Source organism: Cydia amplana, chromosome 24 (assembly GCF_948474715.1).
Source record: "Cydia amplana chromosome 24, ilCydAmpl1.1, whole genome shotgun sequence".
In the NCBI taxonomy this organism is placed as follows: domain Eukaryota; kingdom Metazoa; phylum Arthropoda; class Insecta; order Lepidoptera; family Tortricidae; genus Cydia; species Cydia amplana.
The window spans coordinates 3,688,955-3,715,085 of NC_086092.1; the positions used below are offsets into that span (position 1 = coordinate 3,688,955).

General features: G+C 36.5%; 2 protein-coding genes across 2 annotated transcripts in view; one reads left to right on the plus strand and one right to left on the minus strand.

Annotated features, from left to right (window-relative positions):
* The window catches only part of LOC134659005 (uncharacterized), a 237,202-nt gene that overhangs the window by 22,057 nt on the left and 189,014 nt on the right, over positions 1–26,131 (minus strand). The window lies entirely within an intron of this gene.
* LOC134659113 (DNA repair protein Rad60) lies at positions 689–3,117 on the plus strand. Its single transcript, XM_063514725.1, has 2 exons — positions 689–1,930; positions 3,020–3,117. The coding sequence occupies exons 1-2, from the start codon at positions 778–780 to the stop codon at positions 3,085–3,087; spliced, it is 1,221 nt and encodes a 406-aa protein (XP_063370795.1). The 5' UTR covers positions 689–777; the 3' UTR covers positions 3,088–3,117.

The window sequence follows — 26,131 nt, forward strand, 5'->3', positions numbered from 1 at the left end:
GTGAAGCAAATCTTGTCAGTAGAAAAAGGCGCGAAATTCAAATTTTCTATGGGATATATCCCTTCGCGCCTACATTTTTCAAATTTGCCGCCTTTTTCTACTGACAAGATCTGCTGGACCATCATAGATTTACGTCCAAAGATAATATTTGATTGATAATAAACAAGTAATAAAATCTTCATATAGGCATATAGGTAAAAAAATTGAGTACCGTAAGGTAACTGAGAGTTATTAGAAACATTTTTTTCGATTCTTGATGAAATTTACAAAAGCCATATAATCGATTCTATTGATGACGATTTATAAGTAAACAAAAATCTGAAACGAGCGGATTGATTCAGTCGATATGTAGAGTAATCAATAATCGATTGTTATGGCTATGACGTTTTGTTATTGCTTATGAAAATTAGATACTATGGTATCTTTCAGAAATAAACTTTTATTACATATTAATAATATCATATTATTCATTTGACATTGTCGGTCTGATTACCACCTTACTGATTATTGTAGCAATGTACTGTTAGTGACAAATAATCTATTTAAATTACTTTCTTATCTCCTCCTGAATACGTGCGCGGTGCGCTCCCAAAACGTATTATTTACTCACTGGCCTCACTGCACATGTCATTGACAGCGCTGACAACTGACATTTGGACTAAACAACTGGTTCAATTCAAGTAACGCTTGTCTGTTTGACGTATATCTTTGTGATAATTTGATAGACTTGCAATTTTGTTTTATACAATTGTATTATTTAAATAATTCTCAATTAAAATGTCTTCATCGGATTCTGAAGATGATAGCTTTTTGAATCCTACTCAACAACTTAAGACCATGATGAACAACTTTAAAGCGGACACGGATTGTAACTTCAACGATTCCATACCACTCGACACACCAACAGCATCACCGTCAAAAAGCAAGAAGGTAAAGAACAAATCTCCATCAAAGAAAAGAAAGAAATCTACAGATTCGTGTAGCAGTGATTCTATAACTATAGAAGATTTCCGTGTTTTATATCCGCCTATAACCGACACAAGACCCAAACGAAACACAAGAAGTTCAGCAAAGAGGGCTGCTAGTGCGCAAAATTCACCAAACTTAGCTGATACTCAAAAGTCATTGCCCAAACGTAAAAGTAGAAAAAGTAACGCCAACTCCAGTACCAGTACTACCACTATAGATACAGAAATGGCGGGAAATTCGAGTGGAACTGTTGAAAATTTGGAAATCGAACCACCGACGCCGCCAGCGCGCGGGCGTGGCAGGGCAAGGGGACGCGCCCGAGGACGCGGCAGAGGCAGAAATAGCTCAAATGCAAGGCATTCTAGAAATAATCAAACTATTTTAGATGTCCTACGAGCTATGATACCTACCTACAGCGTTGGAAACACAGATGACTACCCTGACCAATGTGATAATCAACAGTTATTCAGCAATCAAAACACGAATGATGTTGTAGAGGTAGTAGACTTAAACGAAACTCTAGAAGAAAACGAATTGATGTCCGTTAAAGTTGAATGGAGAAGCAAAACAATCTTAAAATTTGAGCTTCGGAAATATCAAAAATTAACACCGATATTTGAGCATTTTAGTAAAGCAGAAAACGTGAGTTACGATAAACTATACTTTTCATACAACGGTAAGATAATAAAGCCAGAAGACACTCCAGATTCAATAGAGTACAGTATTGCTAAATTTATTGACGGTGGAATAGTGAGTCAAAGTGTGGTTTGCGCGTCAAGTAGTGAAAATGAAATCAGGAATGGAATAAAGCTGAAGTTCCAGTGTCAAAATGTGAAGAAGCCGTTTGAGATTGTTGTTGGTCCGGATGATAAGATGGCGACGGCCATGTTGCGGTGTGCTGAGCATTTCGAGAAACCCTTTGATAAGCTTAAATTTGAATTTGATGGTGATATTATTACAGGTGAGTTTTTTATTTATTTTGCTTAAATTAATTTATAAATTTTTGTAACTAATAAGACCATCAGATATACAGGAGTGTATAGGAGCGGCTAAGGTGCTCAAAAATATACACACGCACACGCACTTTAATGCCTTGACAATAGAGGCGTGTCCAGATATTTGTGTGCACCTTGGCCACTTTGATATAAATATAAAATGTATATGTAGACAAAACTATCTGATCGTGTACAGAGCTAACACAACTGCAGAGATTGTTGACCCCCCCCCTGCAAACACATTTCTATGCAGGGGGTCAGTTATCTCTTCAGCTTACTGTACATCCAATTTCCAATGTGCATTCTTGGTTTGGGTAAACTTTTGTAACAATCTATAGCCTATTGAAATAACAGATGTGTGTTTACTATCAGTAAGGGTCACTATAGGAGTCTAGGTAGTGTCATAAAAATGTGCCTCTATTCATACTGTTTTTTTGGGCATTATATTGGGGTATTTTGTATTATTTTTGTGTTGTTAAGTCATTTATCTAAGGGCCACCCCACACTAGCATCTTTTGAGCGTCGGCGTCTTGTCAGGGCTATTGAAAATGGCGACGCTGCGCAGTTGCGCCAACGCTGCGCCGAGCAGGAGCCATAGAGTTGACCAGATGCCAAGGCTCGGGAAATGTTAGTGCGTGCGTGCGTGCGTGCGTGCGTGCGTGCGTGCGTGCGTGCGTGCGTGCGTGCGTGCGTGCGTGCGTGCGTGCGTGCGTGCGTGCGTGCGTGCGTGCGTGCTTGCGTGCGTGCGTGCGTGCGTGCGTGCGTGCGTGCTTGCGTGGGGTGGCTCTGTAAAGTTACTAAAAAAAATAAGAATTTCTAAAAAGACTATTATTTTTCTAATATAGGTAGGTACATAAAAAAACATGTTCCTTTAATGTTTTAATAAGTAATTGATGGATTCAATTAGAATCAATTTGCTATAAAAAAATTCTTCAAAAAATATTAGGTAGTAGATGTTGTATGATACAATTGGTGTATGTGTTTTTCAAGAAATTGTCAGGTAAATCACATTTTAAGTTTTGTCCCTATTCACCCTAGCCATTTTTTTGTTCTAGGTAAAAGCACGCCAAGAGAGTTAGACCTTGAAGGTGGAGGATGCATTGATGTAAAAATACTGCATTGAATGAACTTACAATACACGTTATTTAATATTTTATTTAAGTGTGTTGTCTTTCATTTTTTTCTTAACATGGTTATCACACTGAGCTGAACAAAGCCTTTGCATTTTGCCTCGAAAAGTAAGTATGTACTTTATCGGCAATTTATCTAAAATCGTACTTATAGGATTTGATGCTGATGAAGTTATCACTACATAGTATAAAACAAAGTCGCTTCCCTGTCTGTATGCTTAGACCTCTGATTTATGATTTACGATTCAAGAGGAAGGTTTATGTATAATTTGTTAACCCGTGCGAAGCCGGGGCGGGTCGCTAGTTTAGAAATAAGTGAAACCGAACATTCTCTTCTCACGAGTCAAAAGTTTACCTTACAGCTGTGTCCAGACGAGCTGGGCAAATCGACCGATTTGATCCGGAAAATAATTGGCGCCAATCTCATCTAGCGTCCACACGTACACAATTTTAAAACCCCGGCTTCTAACTACGAAAATTTGCATTTTTGTGTCCGCACCTGCTGATTTGATCGGGGAATCAAATTGGCGTATGCGTCCGCACGGCCTGATTCGATCGGACAATTTGGCGAAAAATTGTCTCGTGAGGACTCCACTTACAACCCGACATTAGCAGAATTCACCTTGCTAAAATTAGCGAGAAGTAAAATACATTTCGGAAAAAGGGAACTTACCAATCATTATGTTAAATTATTATATATATATTATTTTCTATATACTGGTAACACTAAACACTTGTAGTACAACACAATGGACAGAGAAACAGCTCAACTGTTCTCTATAGTCTGGCTAAAAACTCGTATCATTTCCTTATATAAACTTTCATTCTTACTGACAATCATATAGAAAAATACCAGACGAAAACAAGGAAATAAGAACCTTATTGATTTAGGAATAAAAACATTAAAAAAGTATTATCTTCTAGGAACTGAGGATTATTTGATATTGATTGATAAAGAATTAATGAGATTAGTTCAATGGCTTTTTAGCATTGAGTAATATTGGCAAGTTTAAGGTTTGGATCAATTGAATGTTTACCACCATACTTGACCATATTTAGGCAATGCTGCAGGGTTGGTAGCCTGGCGGTAGAGTACACTTAACAGTATCGCTGTTAGTATTATTATATATCATTCTCAATAGTCCACCTACCCTATAAATTCCTATGGGCGTCTGCTATTTAGTTGGGGCGGTTTGCGGTGAGCGGGTTAGCGAAAAATAGTATGACGTATGAACAACGCTGCCGACGCGTGCAACGGATTTTACCTACAATGGCACCCGCGCCCAAGGCTCGGCACCGGTTTTTTCTTCATACAAAAAATACCGGTATTATTACGTTCTTTTTCGTTCTTTGGTTTATTATTTCATTTTTAATGGGACAATCTAATAATACGAAGTTGTTACCTAAATACATGATTCAGTCCTATCAAGAGCATAAAATAATTAAAAATATTGGGCTATTTTGGGTTTTACAAAAAAACCGGTTCCGAGCCCTGCCCGCGCCAGCCAGCGGACGCCCTTAGGCAATGCTGAAGCGTTTATTTATTTATATAATTGAATCGTATGGCATTGTATTATTTATATTATACAGATACAGATAAATCATAAATCTACGAGTAGCTCCAGGGAATTAATCCACTTGATAGCTTCCTCGTTCAGTTTTATCTGAAGCGTTGGTACTTAGCCTGGCGCGCCATGGCGGTGACTCTTAAAAAACCGGTCAAGTGCGAGTCTGACTCGCAAACGAAGGGTTCCGTGCCATTATCTATGGTTTTTAGTATTTGTTGTTATAGCGGCAACAGAAATACATCATCTGTGAAAATTTCAGCTGTCTAACTACCACGGTTCATGAGATACAGCCGTGTGACAGATCAGACGGACAGTGGAGTCTTAGTAATAGGGTCCCGTTTTACGCTTTGGGTACGGAGCCCTAAAAAGGATCAAGAAAACTATGAGAACTTCCTCTTTTTTAGAGTTCCGTAGTCACATAGGAACCCTTATAGTTTCGCCATGTTCGTCTGTCTGTCCGTCCGAGGCTTTGCTCCGTGATCGTTAGTGCTAGTTTGGAATTCTGTTTAAAAAAAACGTACAGTCGCCATCAGATACATATATCGGAGCGGCCGAGGCGCTCACAAATATCTGAACACGCCTCTATTGTCAAGGCGTTAGAGTGCGTGTTCAGATATTTGTGAGCACCTTGGCCGCTCCGATATATCTGATGGCGACTGTACACACAAATTATGTATTCATTAGAGGAGCCGATGTAATGTAATTATAGTGGACTTACAAAATAACCGATAGGTACTATCGTGAAATTTAAGACGCATATCGATAAATGCATCATAATATTATTGACTGATAATGATAATAGATAACATGCTGGTTTCAATGTGCAAACCTTTTTTTAAGGAAATAGATATCTCTTAAACCTAAAAATTATAGGTAACTTTTAGGTATTTGGTGTGGGACGCCATGCAGGTAGGGTTGCCAGATGATCGGGATTCGGCGGGATTCTCCCGATTTTTAGCATGTGTTCCCGATTCCCGACAAAGTGAAAATTGTCACGAAAAACAGCGTCACGTTATAAAACAATAATTTCAAGTTCAGAACTGTCGTCGAGCAAGCCAGCGACCCGCGTCGAGCCCGCCAGCGCGCGCGCGCGGCGCGCGTGGCGAGATTGGGCAGAGCAGCTGACGTAGTGCCAATAAAGTAAAATAGCGTTGTTTTTAATTCAATTAATTAAATTTGAATGGTTTTTTTCCCGACTTAAGGCCCAAAATCCCGAAAAATTGATATTTTTTCCCGATAATAGCGCCTTTCGATCTGGCAACCCTACATGCAGGTGTGTATAGTAGTGTAGACACTAGACACCCTAGCCCCGTCTCATCTCCTCGGTTCGATTCCCAGGCGATACAATCGAATAAAAAAAAATCTGTGAATGGAGTATTGTGTGCAGTATTTGCAGTGTTGCTCTTTATTTTTAAATATAAAAGAATTTTGCCTTTAAATAAAATGAGCTAGCTTAAGGTTTTAAGGCACTTTCCCTCCAAGATCCATAAAAAATGTCCACACTGTATAACTATAGATAGGTAGGTTATACTTAATACATATAAGGAGCACAAAAAATACTTCCATATTTATTTCTATCCGCATTGGGCTAGCGTGGGGACCTGGGGACTATGTAAGGTATCGCTGATAATACTATTACGTATGTATTCTGTGCTATTACGCGCTATAGACCAAGCCCTCTCGCGCATGAGAGGAGGCCTGTGCCCAGCAGTGGGACGTATATAGGCGGAATTATTATTATTTTCTATACCTACGAAGAAATCTGTGATTTTTGATTAATTTTCGCATTCCGTTCATTTTTGTCATACTCGTTAAATATGAGCCTGTCTCTTTCGGTGAGCGGGAGCTCGTTAGCACGTGCACATTTCTCGCATGCCGGTGCGACTAAAGGCAACTTGTACAATATGTCACAAGGTAAGGTAAGCGCTTCAATTTTGGAACGCCTATTCGCTAGGTGCACGACTGGTGCTGCCCTCATTTTGGCAGACTTTCTACGTTAAATCTTATGGAGTAAAATTAGTTCAAGCGGCTGCCGCTAGTACTAATGTCAGACATTCCATAAGATTACCTGTATTTGTGACGATCAGCGCCACTTCCCCCTCCACCAACTGCGCACCTTGCCAATAACATATCATGATGAATTATAATATTTTTATATTTATATTATCTATGATCATAATTCTATAATAGGTATAGGTATGTATAATCTAATTGCGGCCTACGTCAAGGAAAATATTTTTCGCTGTTTCATAATTAGCAAACGAGAATTTATTTGCTGTTTTCGTAATCGAGTGTTTTTTTCTACGTTCGCAATGAATGACTAAACTCATTCCTTATTCTTTTTCATAATTAATTATTCATTAAGAATTATTGCATTAATCTAACTCCTCGGTATTACTAGTTTTTTAGGGTTCCGTACCTCAAAAGGAAAAAACGGAACCCTTATAGGATCACTCGTGGGTCTGGCTGTCCGTCTGTCACAGCCTATTTTCTCCGAAACTGCTGAACTAATTAAGTTGAAATTTGGTACACATATGTAAGTCTATGACCCAAAGACGGACATGTAACGTAATTAAATGAATTTTAAACATAGGGGGCACTTTTGGGGGGTGTATGAGACAATCGATATTAAACTTTCGTGAGACATATTTTAAACTGTTTAGACGACAACAGTTTCACTTACTTGATTTTTTAGTCGCTATTGGCATAGAGAAAAAAATACATAGAGTGCTCACTCCATACATCAGTTTTAGTACCAAAAAGACTATTAGCATCTAGCATCGAATAGCGGAACTATCAGTACTGCTACTTGACAATAGATGTAGCACCGACCGGAAAGTCTTATGCTGTTGAGATAAGACTTTCCGGTCGGTGCTACATCTATTGTCAAGTAGCAGTACTGATAGTTCCGCTACTCGATGCTAGATGTAGACACTGCAATTAATAGTCTGAACTGATGTATGGAGTGAGCACTCTTGTCTTACTATATTTCTCTATGCTATTGGCGACATCTTTCGGGCCCTTCGGGGGTCCTTCTTCAGGCCCGAGTGCTCGCGGCGACTGCAACTCAGCTCGTGGTGTTGAGTGCACATCCATCGTATTTTCTCGAAAACGTTCGTGTTTGCTGCTACTTCAGTCAACCTATACCTAGTAATTTTTTGTACCGAGACTGACTGAAATAGAAAGACACGTCCGTACGTTTCTGTGAAAATACGATGGAAAATAATTATGCACTACATTCTGAACCATCATTCAAGACGCAAGAGGTATACCTAAGAGTCTGTGGAATATTACCGAATTTGTCATCAATTTGATAACAATATCGTAATAAGAGCGATACATTAAATGTGAATAATGCATAATCGTAGATAGTGATCAAGATATAACTTAATTAAGATAATCTAATAGATATATTATTGTACAGGGTGGCCAACTTAGAGGTATACAACTTTATTTTGGCGGTAAATATGACAGTTGTTGCATGAAAATTAGTTTGTGTAGATACGGCAAATTTATTATGGAGCGTTTTACGACGGAACAACGTGTTTTAATCATTAAAAACAATAAAAACATTAAAAATAACGTTTTCCGGTCGATTAATTTCGAGAAACGGTGACATTGACTGGCCCCCAAGATCGCCTGATTTAACAGCTCCTGACTTTTTTCTGTGGGGCTATCTAAAGGGACGTGTCTATGCTAATAGGCCAACGAACCTTCAGCAATTAAAACAAAATATTCGAAACACTGTCGCTGAGATAACGCCAGAAATGTGTGAAAAAGTGATGAAAAACGCGATGAAAAGGGTTCGCATCTGCCATGCTGCTAGAGGTGGACATTGGCTGACATTATTTTCCATGTGTAATTGCTGACCCTACATATTATATTTAACAAGGAATACTTAATATTTTTTATGATTTATAGAATAAAATTTCAAAAATAAAGTGTATACCTCTTATTTGGCCACCCTGTACCTATATACAATTTCATAGCGAGACAGACGGGCACCTGCACCAGCCATGTACCTAATGTAACATGCATGATAGAAATCATGCATACATAGAAAACACCCATGACTCGGGAACAAATATTTGTGTTCATCGCACAAATAAACGCCCTTATCGAGATTCGAACCCAGGACCATTGGCTTCACAGGCAGGGTCATTGGCCACTAGGCCAGACCGGTCGTCATGAAGGCAAGAGATAGCAAACATTAGTAACTTTTTCGACTACAGTTGGGTTGTTTTAACTAGAGATGCCACGAATAATATTCGGCAACTATTCGGTATTCGGCCTATTCGGCCACTTTGCCGAATATTCGGTATTCGGCCGAATGTTGCCTACTATTCGGCCGAATACCGAATATCTGTTGCCCCTACCTAAAAAGAAAAATTACACTAAAAAAAATACCAAAAATTAGGTATATTTAATATTTACAATGTATTATTGGAAAGTTGTTAAATAGGAAGACCCTTTTTTAAGCATTTGTTGATTATGAAATATTTCATTTTTATCATGGGTCTGAACTACATTAATTAGTTCGGTTTTACAAAAAATATATCTTAGCAAACGTTGTGCTTGGTTGGCGAATAGTTTTCATAATAATTGTGACTCATAATGTTCGCATCTCATGCCGAATATTCGGTATTCGGCCAAAACCACTATTCGGGGCATCTCTAGTTTTAACTAACTTGGCTCTACTGAAAAGTTTATCTTTATATACCTCAGCAATATAAGTATTATCTATTTATTTACAGTAGGTACATCTGGCGATCTAGTACCTACGAGTTGCGTTCTCGCGCGTGACTTCATCATAAAATAAAATAAAAAGTCATTTATTGTCGCAAAACACAGTAACAAAATAAAACAAACAAGGAAAAAGAAAAAAAAAAAAAAGACAATAAGCACATAATCATACATCTTGCGTGATTTCAAGTATGGATGGAATCGCACGCGAGAACACAACTCATGCTAGACCGCCTGGTGCTACAATACGACACCGGTATAATAAGCACATTACGTAACTACGTCGATTTAAAGGGTCATATGTACTGTTAAAACGTAGTAGGTACGAATTACGATACGCTTGCGAATAGGTAATTCGCAACTCGTGTCGATTTAAAACACTCCCTTCTGTCGTGTTTTTAAACTCGCCAGCTCGCCACCCGTTGCGATTTCCTTATTTTCGGACTTGTATCGTAAACAGTAAATAACTATTATCGTATGGCTTATGTTACACTATAAGGCGATAATATTTCTAATCACCCGGACAGGAAAGCCTAAATCCGATTTACGCGATTATTGATAGCTTAGATTGTCTAATATAATCGCTTATCGATTTTATTTATTTATTTAAATCAGGCAACAAGACCCATATTATAAATACATATGTATTTTATAAACTTAAAACTAAACACTAATAGTTATTTAGTCGACAAAACGAGTCGATTTGTCTAATTTAGAATTAAGTAAGTACCTTAAGATACGATTGGATTACATATCTTATTTGTGCCGTACTTACATCACGTGGATTAAAATATGTAGTAAGGCGTAATGAAGGCTCTCCTCTCAGGCGTGTTTGTGCCTGGGGACCGAAGTCCGAGACGTCACAAATACATCGTTAAGTACCTAAATATAGCTGGTCAACCAAATCTTGTCAGTAAAAAAAGGCGCGAAATTCAAATTTTCTATGGGACGATATCCCTTCGCGCCTACATTTTTCAAATTTGCCGCCTTTTTCTACTGTCAAGATCTGGTTGACCAAGTATACTAAACTTACCTACAGACACAGCATGGCCGAAGTAAAGGTGGTCTCCAGAGTCCACTATCTAATTCCATAATTTAATACTTAGGTATCCATTATCCAAGGTCTCTCGTGAGTCTCGTATCGATTTAATCTTTTGGACGCCAATGACCGATATATCCGCACCGTAGGTTCAACGCCAAAGACCGATTAATCGGTCACAGACCACAGAGCAACATAGACCTACGTGCATATGCATAAAGTTCAATTTCAGTTTTGACACTTCGGTGACGTGGCGTCAGCGTGACAGCTTTTGTGTTTGACACGTCGTCGAAAAGGTTAAAACCTTCGATCAACACGGAAGGGATGCGGCATTCACACTATTTCCCCTCTGCCTAGGTACAAGATCAACTGATCTAGCGCGGGTAATAAAACTAGTTGCGCTCGGATTTTAAACTAGACCGAGTCCAGACGCGCGAGTGAACACAGCAGCAGAAAAAATGCCTAATTGCTCGGTTTTTTGTTGTAAAAAGAGGTCGGGAACATCAAATTTACAAAAAGAAGGTGTTACATTTCACATGTAATATTTTTTTAACATGTCATACGTTTAATTACATTTAAACACAATTATTATATTATAGTCTCATGTAATTGCTGGATTTATCGATTTTCCTCGCCCAGTACAAATTGCGGATCGGTCGAGCGACAAATCCGATTTCTCATCTCTCAGAATACGATAAAATTCTTTGACGAAAATGTGTTAGTGTGCGTGTTGTGACACTTGTGACTCGTCCGTACACAAAAACAGATCGAGGTGTGCAAGATTTGTCTGTGTAGGGTGTCATTTTCTATGTATTTGTGTCGTCATTACAGATTAGATTTTGTATGAAAGTGTGTGAGAAGTGCGACTGTGTGCACGTTCCCCCCGCGAAAAATGGCAGAATGATTTGAATGTCAAGATATCGCTTGGGCCTATCCCTTCCATGCCGGAAGCCCGTGTTGATCGAAGGTTAAAACACTCCCTTCGGTCGTGTTTTAATTTATCGGCACTCGTTAGAAATTTCCTATTTTTCGCACTTGTATCGTAACGTAAGTACTATTATCTGATTCTATTCACATTCTTAAATTCACGTCACTATTTTCTAATAGCTGCTATAAAAGTGTAAGTAGGTACATTATCATAATTGGAAATTAAACGAACTTACCTGTAAGTGAAGTTCATTTCAATTATATTAGCTGCACAAACTTCGAAATGATATATAACTATGTAGTACGCGCTTATCATTTTAGCCTATTCCATGAATGTTACAGAGAGGCAAAGCCAAAATTAAAAATATGTATCTGATTTATGAACGTAACTCCTACGTTGAACGGTTCCCGCGCTGTCAACTGTCAATGTCATTTAGTTTAGAGTAACAAGCCAAGACATAACACTTTCACTGCCAGTAGCCCGCTAGGGTTCTCTATTCTTAGGTACTTATCGCTACAAAGCGGAAAAAACATATAGTATCCGCTATGCTTGTAGCTCACGCTGGCAGTGAATATGCCAATAGATGGAACAACTTGGCCCCCAATTCAGCAAAGCCAATATTACCATAACTTTGACAGGGATTATAGGTACACGAATCCCTGGTTGTCTCAGGACAACGTGGGTACTGGGTGGGATGGGTTATCATTTCGAAGTTTGTGCAGCTAATATAATTGAAATGAACTTCACTTACAGGTAAGTTCGTTTAATTTCCAATTATTATTACGCTGCACAAACTTCTTCAATGATATATAACTATGTAGATGTTTAGAGATAAGTATTCAAAGTTTGTTTTGGCTTTGTATTATAACAATGAAATCGTTGATTAACAATGATTTATTATTTCATTTTAAATTGGGTACCTTTTTAGTTATCTGTAACTATTTCCAAAATATAGGTAGGTATGTATATTTAGTTTACAACATTATTTAGAGATCTAGTGATATCATTTCATCAAACTGTCTATCGTATAGTATATAGATAGTTGAAACAAAAATAATTTGATCCTTATTTAGTAATAGGTAAGTATTTTCATTTATACCACCAAATACCACATAAAAACTTAAATTATTATAGGAATATCAAAGAAATCAAAGGATAGCATGAGATGCAATTATTGGCGAATACAACAACTAAGTATAAGCAACTCTTGGCAGTGTGTTGCTGGTTACACCTTTAAGTAACACTTATTTTCTCATTTATCATAGTAAGGATTTACCAAAATTATTGGATGGAACCATGATTATGAAATTGAGAAATATCATTAAGTACAAGAATCACTCCACCTTGATGTTTTTCTTCCACTAATATTAACTCCTAAACGATTTACGGTTGACACCAACACATAACAGGTTAAATAGGTGGTGAAAATAAAAATAAATCTTTTAAGAATTGACTTAATCCCTCTACAAATCGTTTGGGAAGTGATTTTTTCATGATTTTGAGGGCAATAAATAATCACTAACAAGTTAATAACTACCATCACGAATATTATTGTTCATTATTTATATATAGGTAATCAATGTTTTACACCTCATTCAATTTAAAATTAGTGTTTTCCCTGAAAAAAAATAATGCTATGGATAGCATGGGTTGCTGAAATTTATCAATCAGAATAACAGTAAAGTTTGATGTTTTATCAAGGACAGGGTTTTGCACGTTGTGTACAATCACAACAGCTAATAAAAGTGATAAAGTAATTTCTTACTTTTTCTTAATACTGTAATGAATAATTTTCATTAGTTGGTGACATTGTTAATCAATAATTTAAGACCGATTAAGGGTACTAGGTCACACTTTAAGGTTGAGTTTTGTGTAATCGAAAAAACGTTCTTCATAAAGTGTTCAATTCTATCATTTGAGGAGAGCCTATTCTCCAATAAAAGCACAAGAGCAGATTTACAATTATTTACACATCTATACCTAGCTCCCTCATTACATAAGTAATGCTATTAAAACGGCAAGCACTTCTGAAACAGATGCCATAAAATAATTAATGTAATTATTTTTACACTAGCTGTTGCCCGCGACTTCGTACGCGTGGATTTGTATATTGGTGGTTATATATTCTACATTAGCTTAGAACATTGTGCAGCAAGTGATTGCGGTAGGACGGTTAATCATTTGTTAATTATTAATATTATACAACGCATGAGACTTTGTCTTTCACAACCTACGAAGTTTCAAGCCCCTAACTGAATAAAATTGTCCTCGATATAATCCCTCTAAACCCCCTTAGAAGATTTTCATGTCCTCTATTTAATAAAACCTACTACCTAACTACCTATTTACGAAGTTTGAAGTTCCTAGCTTTAAATAAAATTTGAACCCTATACAAACTTTCAACCCCTTTTTAATCATTTTAGGGGATGATTTTTTAAAAGCTGAAATTATTTTTCTTGTATTCTAATAATATGCCTTTATACAACGATTCAAGTCCCGCACTCAAAAGAATGTTTGGCCTCCAAACAAATTTTCAACCCCTTTTTCACCACCTCGGGGGATGAATTATCAAAATCTCTGAAATTCGTTTTCTTCTCTTTTGATAAAATACATTTTTACGAAGTTTCAAGTTTGTAGCTTTAAATAAAATTTGAACCCTATACAAACTTTCAACCCCCTGTTTTAACCCTGTTAGAGGATGAATTTTACAAAACGCTAAAATAACTTTTCCTGTCTTCTAATAATATCCTCAAATAGAAAGATTCAAGTCACGCGTTCGAAAAAATGTTTGATATCCATACAAACTTCCAACCCCTTTTTCACCACCTTAGGGGATGAATTTTCAAAAACGCTGAAATTGGTTTTCTTGTATCTTAATTTAATACCTTTTTGCAAAGTTTCAAGTTCCTAGCTTAAAATAAAATTTGCACCCTAAGACGAACTTTCATCCTCTTTTATCCCCCTTAGGGGTTGAATTTCCAAAAACGTAGCAATTACTTTTTTTTGTAATCGGCTATTATGCCTTTCTAAGAAGTTTCAAAGCATTTGTAATGGATTAAAACTTTCAACCCCTTTTTAACCCTGTTGGGGGGATGAATTTTACAAAACGCTGAAATTATTTTTCCTGTAATTTAATAATATCCCGAAATACAAAGATTCAAGTCCCGCGTTCGAAAAAATGTTTGATATCCATACAAACTTTCAACCCCCTTTTTACCACCTTAGGGGATGATAATTCAAAAACGCTGAAATTAGTTTTCTTGTATTTTAATAACATATATTTTTACGAAGTTTCCAGTTCCTAACTTAAAATAAAATTTGAACTCCATACAAACTTTCAACCCCCTTTTAACCCTGTTAGGGGATGAATTTTACAAAACGCTGAAATAACTTTTCCTGTCTTCTAATAATATCCCAAAATACAAAGATTCAAGTCCCGCACTCTCAAAAATATTTGATCTCCGTACAAACTTTCAACCCCGTTTTTACCACCTCGGCGGATGAAGTTTTAAAAACGCTGAACTTAGTTTTCTTGTTTTTTTAATTAATTACCTTTTTACGAAGTTTTAAGGTCCTAGCTTAAAATAAAATTTGCACCCCAGGACAAAGTTTCATCCCCTTTTTTACCCCCTTAGGGGTTGAATTACCTGAAACGTCGCAAGTCCTGTTTTTTGTCATCGGCTATTATGTCATTCTAAGAAGTTTCAAAGCATTTGTAATGGATTCAAACTATCAACCCCTTTTTAACCCTGTTAGGGGATGAATTTTCAAAAACGCTGAAATTACTTTTCCCGTCTTATAATAATATCCCCATATACAAAGTTTCAAGTCCAACACTCACAAAAATATTTGATCTCCATACAAACTTTCAACCCCTTTTTCACCACCTTGGGGGATGAATTTTCAAAAACGCTGAAATTACTTTTCCCGTCTTATAATTATATCCCCATATACAAAGTTTCAAGTCCAACACTCTCAAAAATAATTGATCTCCATACAAACTTTCAACCCCTTTTTCACCACCTTGGGGGATGAATTTTCGAAAACGCAGAAATTAGTTTTCTTTTTTTTTAATTTAGTACCTTTTTACGAAGTTTCAAGGTCCTAGCTTAAAATAAAATTTGCACCCCAGGACAAAGTTTCATCCCCTTTTTTACCCCCTTAGGGGTTGAATTACCTAAAACGTCGCAATTCCTTTTTTTTGTCAACGGCTATTATGTCTTTCTAAGAAGTTTCAAAGCATTTGTAATGGGTTCAAACTTTCAACCCCTTTTTAACCCTGTTAGGGGATGAATTTTCAAAAACGCTGAAATTACTTTTCCCGTCTTATAATAATATCTCCATATACAAAGTTTCAAGCCCGTTTTTACCACCTCGGCGGATGAAGTTTTAAAAACGCTGAAATTAGTTTTCTTGTTTTTTTAATTAATTACCTTTTTACGAAGTTTTAAGGTCCTAGCTTAAAATAAAATTTGCACCCCAGGACAAAGTTTCATCCCCTTTTTTACCCCCTTAGGGGTTGAATTACCTGAAACGTCGCAAGTCCTGTTTTTTGTCATCGGCTATTATGTCTTTCTAAGAAGTTTCAAAGCATTTGTAATGGATTCAAACTATCAACCCCTTTTTAACCCTGTTAGGGGATGAATTTTCAAAAACGCTGAAATTACTTTTCCCGTCTTATAATAATATCCCCATATACAAAGTTTCAAGTCCAACACTCACAAAAATATTTGATCTCCATACAAACTTTCAACCCCTTTTTCACCACCTTGGGGGATGAATTTTCAAAAACGCTGAAATTACTTTTCCCGTCTTATAATTATATCCCCATATACAAAGTTTCAAGTCCAACACTCTCAAAAATATTTGATCTCCATACAAACTTTCAACCCCTTTTTCACCACCTTGGGGGATGAATTTTCGAAAACGCAGAAATTAGTTTTCTTGTTTTTTAATTTAGTACCTTTTTACGAAGTTTCAAGGTCCTAGCTTAAAATAAAATTTGCACCCCAGGACAAAGTTTCATCCCCTTTTTTACCCCCTTAGGGGTTGAATTACCTAAAACGTCGCAATTCCTTTTTTTTGTCATCGGCTATTATGTCTTTCTAAGAAGTTTCAAAGCATTTGTAATGGGTTCAAACTTTCAACCCCTTTTTAACCCTGTTTGGGGATGAATTTTCAAAAACGCTGAAATTACTTTTCCCGTCTTATAATAATATCTCCATATACAAAGTTTCAAGTCCAACACTCCCAAAAATATTTGATATCCATACAAACTTTCAACCCCTTTTTCACCACCTTGGGGGATGAATTTTCGAAAACGTAGAAATTAGTTTTCTTGTTTTTTAATATAGTACATTTTTACAAAGTTTCAAATTCCTAGCTTAAAATAAAACTTGCACCCCATACAACCTTTCATCCCCTTTTTAACCCCCTTAGGGGTTGAATTTTTCAAAATCGCTTCTTATCTCTTGTACACTTTATAAATTCAACCTAGTGTGCAAATTTCAACTTTCTAGCTTTTGTAGTTTCGGCTCTGCGTTGATGAATCAGTCAGTCAGTCAGTCAGTCAGTCAGTCAGTCAGGACACTTGCATTTATATATATAGATAACATACACCAGTATTTCAAGTGTGTGTGTGTGTGTGTGCTTGACGGTGTAGGGCGCAAGGGATTACACTGTACTGTACTCCTTTCTCCTATTCCTCTTCTCCTTCAGTGATGGCTGATGGCACTTCCTGGATAACACTAGGGTAACCAGGATAAAACGCTGTTGAAACTTGAAACCAGTTAATAAAATATGCTTTTATATATGAGAGCTGGGGCGCAAATCTATACAATTATATGTAAGTACATAGGTATGCATATAAATATTTCGTAAACTGAGTAGTTACAATGACCGTGCCTTGATGCCTTCTACTTTTCCTAAATTTTAATACCTTAGATTTCGTTTCAGTTGGAAGGAAAACATAGATAAAATATTTTTTGCAAAAGCATCTAAGTACTTATGTAGAAAAAACATCTGGGTTACTTCACCAGGATATTTGTATAATATCCAATAACTCGGTAGGTATATGGATTTCCAAAATGTTGTAAGAAATTTCAAATTTAATTTTCGTTAAATCTGAAATCTTACATTATTTTCTCTCAATCAGCTTATGACACTTGAAGCACATATAGCATTTAAGTAGAATATTGTAATGTCTCTTTTCACACCACTGCTAATGTTCCTAGACATAAAAATACTGTATTTCATTTCACCGGTTTATAAATAATTGCGATAGCTGTGTTGTCTTCTCTCAGATGTATCTCAGTGTGGTAAACCGGAAAAGAGGGTCTTTAAACATAAACAAGACCACCATAACCTGAACAAAATTAATGTACCTAATGCATTCTATTAGGCTCATTTAATAATTTCCACACGGGTGTAAGTGTTACTGTAAGTAATTAAATATCTGCAAAAAATATATATTTATAACCCTTTATTTTAATTAGCCATCAATATACGAAATTCAGTATAGGTACTTTTATCTATTCAGCTCTTTAAATACACACATAACCATATTCATTGGCCAAACTTGTAGCTATAGGTACAACAACCCATTTATATGAGCAAAGTTCATTAAAACTAATAACAATGCGACCAATATATAAAGGACTTTATCTGTTGTTTAAGTTTGTATTTGTCCTTATCGGCTAAAGAAATAATTCTAGTATTACCCAGCTTTCTGAGGTAAGTACTAAGGAGCTAGTTTCATTTGATTATAGCTGCATATAGGTAATGGTATCAAGACTAATTAAGTGTATTTTGTATATGTATGCACCTACATAGTATAAAAAACATTTATAATAATGAGCTTCAACAATAGATATATAATCTAAACAATTGCTCATTATGTGACCTCTAGATCTTAGACACTTCATGAAAGGTCTGACACATATCGACACCTAGTCTAATAGTCTAATAATTGGACTTATGTTGTCATTACTTCATTAGTTTCATAACAGTTCCAATTCCCTGTTGACAACCTGTCAGATCCCACGGCTCAGATTTGAGCCAGAACGCTTATGGGTGACGTCACACCTGGGAGTTGACGGGTTAAACTGCTTAGTTGCAATAAATTGACTTCTTAAATATATAGGTATCTGTATTTATTTCTCTTAGGATTTGGTAGAGAAAATATTAAAGTCAATATTAAACTGTATAAAGTGTACATTATTTTATAAGAACATCATAGGCATATACACACAGTATATATCACAGTCACATAGTTTTCTAGTATTTGACTATCAATTTCACAGAATTGATCATATTTCGGAATTGTAACCTTCGGTATTGGCACTGACAAAAATTTAATTTTGTATGACAAAATCCTTGTAAATATTGAATATGATGTCACTGCAATTAAAGAAGTGTATTTAAATAAACCACAGCTTTTGAGAATTTGTTCTAAATGAACACAGGCTGTTGTAATGTCACTTGAGTGCGACCACATTGTGACTGCAGAGAGGAAAGTGTTGCTCCGCTTCTTTATCGCTGCTTTTGACCAGGGTTTTTGTATGTTGTAATGTTAAATGAATACTTTATTATATGAAACAAATACAAGTAACAGCAAAACATACATTGGAAAATATGATTGATAATTGAGCCCTTGAAGTTGAAGTACCGGGCCGTAAGCCATTCGTTTTTCTGCTAGATTTTCTTATAATATCACTTGTCGACAGCATGTTTAAAAATAAAATAAATAATCTCTAATGCCATTTATTGTGCTTTAGTATTTAAAGGACCACTGCCTTAGCGAAGATTCTCAGTGATGATAATCACACAAAAGACGGTCAGTCACTTAAAAGCGACACCAGCTTGTCATAGCCGGTTTCAGCACAAAATTGATTGAGAGCTAAATCATCACAGTTAGCAAACAAATACTTAGCCTTGTTCCTTACTGACAAGCATCTCACCAATAGAGCACCAATAAAATTTTTACAGCGCAGATTATTTTGCATAATCTTGTTTGGGTCATACTGGTTTTGTAATGTTCTTAATTGTACATCTGAAAACAAACAACGAGGTTGTCCTATTAGGATTTTTCCATATCCAAATTTCTGGTGCCTCCGTCCCATGATGTCAAGATTTACTTGCTTAATTCCTTGCTTGCTGAAATAAGAATAAATGTTTTAATTCACCTACTTGAAGTCATAGTACATACCAAGAGACGGCCTAATTTTGCATACCACATTGATTAACTCATGGGGTTAAGAGCCGTGTCTAGTCTACAAAACCCAGTTCTAGCAAGACTTGTGGCCTTCCACTGCCATTGGCAGGTAGGATATGAGCCATATCTCAGTGCTGTTAGTAAGGAATAAGTGACAACACCACAATGCCCCAAAGATACTGGCATTGAATGCACCTAGTATTAGTATGTGAAAGATTGCCAAGTCCAAATATCATCAGAGATACCTAGGTTAGTACTCCAAAAAGCTTAGTATAGCTATTTTGCAAACAGATGCACCTAGAATAGTGCTCCAGAATGCAGTGCACAGCTCAGTCACCATGTGCAGTTAGCAGACAGACACACCTATAATAGTGGCCCAGAATGCACAGTGCACAGCACAACCACCGTGTGCAGGTAGCAGACAGATGCACCTAGAATAGTGCTCCAGAATGCACAGTGCACAGCACAACCACCGTGTGCGGTTAGCAGACAGATGCACCTAGAATAGTGCTCCAGAATGCACAGTGCACAGCACAACCACCGTGTGCAGTTAGCAGACAGATGCACCTAGAATAGTGCTCCAGAATGCAGTGCACAGCTCAGTCACCATGTGCAGTTAGCGGACAGATATACACCTAGCTAGAATAGTGTTCCAAAAAATCCAGAATGCACAGGTTAGCACAAACGTCGAAAATCATGAACAAATATTTCTTACCTTGCGTTTATTTTCTTTCGGAATTTTAGATATGTACATTCGGTCGCTGGCGAGCGAGGAGGGCACAGATTGCTTTTTATACGCCACGCGAAAATCGCTTTTTTCTCTACGCCGCTGGCGGAGATGGAGATGATGATGCTGCAAGATTCTTATTTTGATATGCAACATGTCCGGGTGGATAGTCATGCTATCCACGAAACGACGCCGCCTTTGACCTTGGTCGCGAAAGTAGCATTTTCTTCTTCAATCTTCTTGTATTTTCTATTAAAAAAGTTATATTTTATTAAGCCCTAATGGTCTAGGCTAACATGAATAAACACAATGACATTGACAGTTGACAGCGCGGGAACCGTTCAACGTAGGAGTTACGTTCATAAATCAGATACATATTTTTAATTTTGGCTTTGCCTCTCTGTAACATTCATGGAATAGGCTAAAATGATAAGCGCGTACTACATAGTTATATATCATTGAAGAAGTTTGTGCAGCGTAATAATAATACTGATTGATTAGTTAAATTAGAATAGGTATCTAATACGTTGTTTACTAGATATTTATGGCGATAAGTTATACGCCAAATGCTAACAAAATCTGTCATATTTGTTTACACTATTTGCCATTTCTACTGAACTCCACTTTACAGCCTGGCAAAAAGGAGTAGAAATTAAAAAGTGGCAATACTGTAGTGTCCCTTTCAAATCAATCTAAGAAAAGCGGGACGACACTAGTGTTGCCACTTTTTAATTTCTACTCTTTTGCCAGGCTGTACCTTACTTTAGGCGCCTTAGCGCCACTTGCACCATCCCCCTAAACCAGGGTTAAGCGGTTAAACCGTTAACCAAGTGTCAAATTGTACTGTTAACCATGGTAACTCCAGGTATAACCGGTTAACCTCGGGCTAGTGAAATGGTGCAAGTGGACCTTAGTGTAAGGCCTGAGTGGTCGCTCTTGTTGGGCGTGCAGCGGGGCGGGGCGTGCGGCGTGCGGCGTGCATGTTAAACAAATGCGCACGTATAGGAGCGGCCTTAGTGCACGCTGCTCACATCACGCGTGAGCCCACAGCCACGCTGCACGCGTCGCCGAGCGAGCGTCCACTCAGGCCTTACACTTAGCGATATAAAAAAAAACAACATTCAGTTCTCATATTTTAATGGGTAAACATTCGGTTACGAACAATTGATCGGCTATCATACACTAGTCACTGATTATGGACACTACAACTGTATGTATATATATTTTAAAAAAGGCTTTGTGATCTGCAATTTAACTATTAATATCTGGGAGACCGAGCTTTGCTCGGAAAACATATTAAAACTCAAAAATGCGCGTTTTCCCAGAGATAAGACCTAGCTAGATCGATTTTTCGCCCCCCAAAACCCCCATAAAGCAAATTTCACCGAAATCGTTAGCCGTTCCCGAGATTCTGGAAATAAATATACATATAAATAAATAAATATACAAATAAATTATACATAAACCTTCCTCTTGAATTACTCTATCTATTAAAAAAACCGCATCAAAATCCGTTGCGTAGTTTTAAAGATCTAAGCATAAATGGGACAGACAGACAACAGGAAGCGACTTTGTTTTATACTATGTAGTGATAGTGATTTAACCTACATACACTTTTTTGCTTAACTAACTGTATATTTATATTTCATACAGTTGTAGTGTCATACAAAAATTGGTTTATCTACTTTAGACCGTTAGCTAGTGCTTATTTAAAAAAAAAAACTGTATTTCATTCATTTTACAGTGTTTACATTAGTTTTGGATTTGAGAAAATATATTTACAATATTTTTTCGCCAGGGTTATCGATATAAGCATTCGTCTCTTTCTAATGAAGAAGTGTGAAAGAGATAAATATTATATCGGTTTGACATGATACTGTAGTACCCTTTTTGAACTTATTTGAGACTAACATAATTAGTTATTTAAATAACGACTTTTATGTCTAGGTTGGAAGAATCAAGATCACTCAATTTATAATAACTATTTTTTAATTATTAGTCCTCAAATAATTTCAAAAAACCTCACATTTATAATTTTTTGTTTGGATTGTTGACTTGGTTTCATAGAACTTTCAGAAAATCATGATTGATAGGTAAATAAAACCTAAAATTAAAACTAAAAAAAAAAATTACTATTGATCCAAATCATTTGCAAGTAAATATAGTTGTCTCTTTCCAAAGACGTATGCTGAAAGAGCGAGCAAGACAGCGATAGTAGGTGTAGAATTCATTAGTTAAATCTAATTAATCTAACTACTTATTCTATAGTTGTTTATAAAACCCCCCGCCAAGTCCAAATTTCAATAATTTAGAATATTTACATTACTTTACATTTTCATGGAGAATAAAGTAAGGGCGCTAAGCACGAAGAACTTCGTACATTGAACCCCTTTTGCTATCTCTATCGCACGCGAATAATTATATTGCTGTCCCGCTCGCACAGTGGCATTGACCGCCGGCATCAAATTTTTGAGTAAAAATAGTTTCGGCCATCCGCAATAGTAGATTGTTAACCTTTTGGACGCCATTGACCAATATATCCGCACCGCAGGTTCAACGCCAAAATAGACCTAAGGGCATATGCATAAAGTTCAATTTCAGTTTTGACACTTCAATGATGTGGCGTCTGAGTGACAGCTTTTGTGTTTGACACGGCGTGGAAAAGGTTAACCAAGGGGTGTATGTAACAATATTAGATTATTACATTTGCCAAGGTTTCGTGAAATGGGTAATATTAGGGTTGTGGGCTTATTTATAAACAAAAAACAGTTTCAGTATTCAAAATTATATTCTAAAAAATAAGCACCTGCGTTCGCGAGGAAAACTTAAATCTAATTAAAATTACGTAATAAAACAATTCCAATTCTTCGTATTATGTACAATCAATATTTCATTTTAGAACAAAAAAAATGTAAATATGTCATGCAAATCGAATACAAAAATCAATTGGGTTTGGCGACTGTCAATGTTTGCATAGATGGCGCCACCATAGCTTGCCCCTTTCTCTAGTTGGGCGTTATCTAAAATAAATATCGAAAACCTGATTCTTTCAAATCTGGACATTCTTGGGCTCATTCTACTCAGAATCGACAGCATTCTCCATCCCGCCATTAAAAAAAGATGTCCCAAAATGTCCATTCCATTACGTCACGTTTTATTATGAGAAAATGTTTCACTTGTATGGACGTGACGTAGTGGAATGTACAATTTTCATACAAATTTTTGGGACAAGTTTTTTTATCATCAGGATTGAATATGCTAGTGATTCTGAGTTGAAAGAACCCAAAAACACCAGGATCTGTGAGAATCGGGTTTTCAATATTTATTTTCGAAAACGCCCAGTTAGTTCAACGATATTTGGCTTAAAGGGCTGCCAGCTCAGGGATATCCAGGGCGTACAATCCCAACAAAAAAAAAACACTAATTTGACACACTTCTAGGGACTGACAGGCCAAGCTATGCTAGTTCCATCTGTTAAATACTTCGACCCCATTCGAGTTTTATATTGCATACGCGGAAACAATAACAAAAAACGGTTCCTTATCTTCCTAACAAAGGAAAGATAAGACATATCAATTTTCTAAACATTTTTCCCTATTTTCATAAACAACCTCATGCCGTCTATAAACTGTAGATATATAATAGTTGTCTAATTGCTTTTATTACGCTCAGATAGTTAATCTTTTCCTTTTGCGTCTTACGAAGTTAAATCAAACAAATTATCAATTGATGTTTACAAAAACAACATAACTGCTTAGGGATCATCCATTAATTACGTCACACGAATTTCTAGGTTTTTTTACCCCTCCCCCCTCCTTGTCACACTTGGTCACATTTTGTAAACCCCTCCCCCCCTGGTGTGACGTCACATTTTAGGCAATTTTGTTTTCAACGAAATCGACAATATTAACTCAGCATTATTTTTTTAATAAAAAAATATTTTTGATATATAAATATTAGTAATTTTATAACACAATGAAAGTTACATCCAAAATCTCATTATTTAACTGTACAGCGAATAAAAACATATAAATAAATTTTCGGTTACTGATGAAGTTAAAGTGACATCACAATGTTTGTGACTCCCCCCTCCCCCATGTCACAACATGTCACATTTTCTTGACCCCCTCCCTCCCCCCAAACGTGTGACGTAATTCATGGATGACCCCTTAGAGCGGTTGACACTTTTTTAAGAACATTGTTAATCGTTTCAGGTGTCAACCAGTGTAGTCAGTTATGTTGCTTTTGTAAACATCCCTTCAATTTACACGTAACTGAATGAATCAGAACAGTGATTCCAATCGCTAATCAAGCACTGCTAATCGCCGTCAGATATATCGGAGCGGCCAAGGCGCTCACAAATATATTAACTCGCACTCTAGCGCCTTGACAATAGAGGCGTGTTCAGATATTTGTGAGCACCTTGGCCACTCCGATATATCTGATAGCGACTGTACGCGTCTAGAGTTAGATCAAACTGAGTTGGCAGACATTTTGATAGTACAGACTAGAGATGCCACGAATATTCGGCAACTATTCGGTATTCGGCCACTTTGCCGAATATTCGTTATTCGGCCGAAAATTGCCTACTATTCGGCCGAATACCGAATATCTGTTGCCCAAATCTAAAAAAAAGTTGCACAAAAAAAAATATACCAAAAATGAGGTACATTTCATATTTAAAATGTATTATTGGAAAGTTGTTAAATTGGAAGACCCTTTTTAAGCATTTGTTGATTATGAAATATTTAATTTTTATCATGGGTCTGATTTGATTGACTCTAACTACATTCATTAGTTCTGTTTTACAAAAAAAATATTTTTGTAAACGTTGTGCTTTGTTGGCGAACAGTTTTCATAATAATTGTGACTCACAATGTTCGCATCTCATTGCCGAATATTCGGTATTCGGCCAAAACCACTATTCGGGGCATCTCTAGTACAGACTGTGCACGTGTTGAATAATGTTACTAAACCGTGACTTCACTTGTTTGTCACTCACGCGACATGTTTCGGAGAGTCTAGATCTCCGTAAGCCGTCAAATTATTTAATGTTAGTATGTCTCACAACAGTTTAAATTCGATTGTGCAAGTGTTATTTGCGCGTCATAATTTCACAGAAGCTTGACGTATAAAATAAAATAACACTTGCACAGTCAATGCTCTCAAAATCGCTGCAGTTATCTTGTGTGATCCTTTTATGAAACTCATTTCGTTCGTTTCATAAACCCACACGTATCGTATCGTATTTTAATGCCTTCCATTATGTAACAGTCACATAATTTAGTTAAAATTACATGTAAGAATCGTTTTCCATCGTATTTTCTCATCGTATCAGTACTTTTTGTACCGAGACTGACCGAAATGCAATACACGTTTCCGTGAAAATACGATGAAAAATAATTATGCACCACATCTGTATTGTTGTTTTATTGTAATTATACTAATTATAATTGCGTCTGTCAGTTGTGTTGGTAAATCTATTTACACTATTCCATCCGCCTCGCCACACCAAATAATCTATTTAATAATATATTAGCTCTAAGATAATAAATTGATTGTACATAATCATTTAATACCGATTTTAGTACAGCGCCCTTTAAACACGTAAGTAGCGTACTGAGATTATTTTATAATTTATAGGATTATTTGAAGTCAACTAAGATATGGGTATTGACTTCTAATTATAGGCATATTTTTTTTATTGGAGGACATAGAAATGTCGCAGGATATCGGTTATACAGGGTGATTCATGAGACGTGAGCAGGACTAAAGTCTATTTTTTAATTCGGTAGACTGAAATGACAGTTCTTTGTATGA

Coding starts and splice junctions, on each gene's coding strand:
- LOC134659113 (XM_063514725.1), top strand. CDS start 778: ATGTCTTCATCGGATTCTGAAGATGATAGCTTTTTGAATCCTACTCAA. Junction 1,931..3,019: donor TGATGGTGATATTATTACAG/GTGAGTTTTTTA, acceptor TTTTTGTTCTAG/GTAAAAGCACGCCAAGAGAG.